The 1,172-nt window shown below is 50.9% G+C and overlaps 1 protein-coding gene across 1 annotated transcript in view; it reads right to left on the bottom strand.

Moving 5' to 3' along the window:
- Positions 1 to 936, bottom strand: part of MED28 (mediator complex subunit 28) — a 26,274-nt gene extending 25,338 nt beyond the window's left edge. The window contains exons 1-2 of the mRNA XM_011969492.1: positions 757 to 936; positions 377 to 495 (exon numbers count right to left, since the gene is read on the bottom strand). Coding sequence (XP_011824882.1) covers positions 377 to 495; positions 757 to 915 — 278 coding nt within the window. The 5' untranslated portion in view covers positions 916 to 936. The remainder of the gene's footprint in view (positions 1 to 376; positions 496 to 756) is intronic.
- Between the last annotated feature and the right edge of the window lie 236 nt (positions 937 to 1,172).

Here is a 1,172-nt window from a genome sequence, read left to right on the forward strand (position 1 = left end):
ACAGGCGTGAGCCACCGCGCTGGACAAAACTGGGATTTAAATGTGGAAAAGTTAACTCCAATTTGAAGTTATATTACTTTATTACTAGACAGGAATAGCTCATCTTCCATTTTAAAGACCACTGGAAATCACCAGAGCACTTATTTTCACCTCTCTATCTTCCCTCAATACACAGTTCACCTTTCTCGCTACAAGGTAAACTCCTTGGGCAGAACTGAGATTGGGTCATCTGTGGCTCCCTCCCTCCCTAACCTCCACCATTCCTCTTTCCTCGGCCCCTAGTACCAAGCTGCGCCTGGTAATTTAAGGAAGTCAATTTCCCCTCATAAGAGCCTCTTTAGGATCGTTTAAGGGTGAAGCCCGGCGGAAAGGATACAGGACACAGTAGTGAAACTTTGAGCTCCGAAAAGGCTTAATGAACATGCAGGGATGCAAGAAACGGTGCTCAGGGATGAGACCGACGACCGGTTGGGATGGCAGCAGCCGGCTGTGAATCTGGAAGGGTTCCAAGTTTGGGGTTTAGGCAAACTTCGGGTCCACATTTCCAGAAATCTCGAGTTTACGCGCCCCCGCCAGCAGACCTGAATTGAATACGGGCCACGGGGAAGCCTAAAGCAATGACTTACGTTCTTTAAGCCTCAGTTTCCCTATCTGTAAATTAGTTGCTCGGATCCCTGGAGTAGATACGCGTACGCGCAGTTCACGTTTCAGAAAAAAGGAAAGGCAGGGGACAAAGACGCCCATGTCTTATATTACCTCGAAAGATGACTCCAACTCGTCCACCAAAGTACTGTTGGAAGGTCTAGGAGCGCCTGGAGCTGCCTGAAGAAGCGAAGCTTGGCCCGGAAGGCCCGGTGGGGCCTGAGGGGGCCCGGGTGGCTGCCCAGAAAACATGCCCCCTAACGGAGCCGCCATGTCTGGAATGGCGCACGAGAGGTCCACTGCGCCTGCGCGGAAGCCGCCTCAGAAGGTCAGGTGTCTGGTGCGCGATGCGTGGTCACGTGACAGGACCGCGCTGTGGAAGGATTCTGTTGCGCCTCCGGAGGGAGGATTTTTGATTCTTCTGTCGTCTTGTCGATCGCAAAACAGAGTTTACATGTATTTTCCTTTTTTCTTAGCTTAAGAATTGAAGACTGTGGCTGGATTAGACCTGGTTGTATGGAAAGGGGAAT

Source organism: Mandrillus leucophaeus, unplaced genomic scaffold (assembly GCF_000951045.1).
Source record: "Mandrillus leucophaeus isolate KB7577 unplaced genomic scaffold, Mleu.le_1.0 Scaffold894, whole genome shotgun sequence".
Classification (NCBI taxonomy): Eukaryota; Metazoa; Chordata; class Mammalia; order Primates; family Cercopithecidae; genus Mandrillus; species Mandrillus leucophaeus.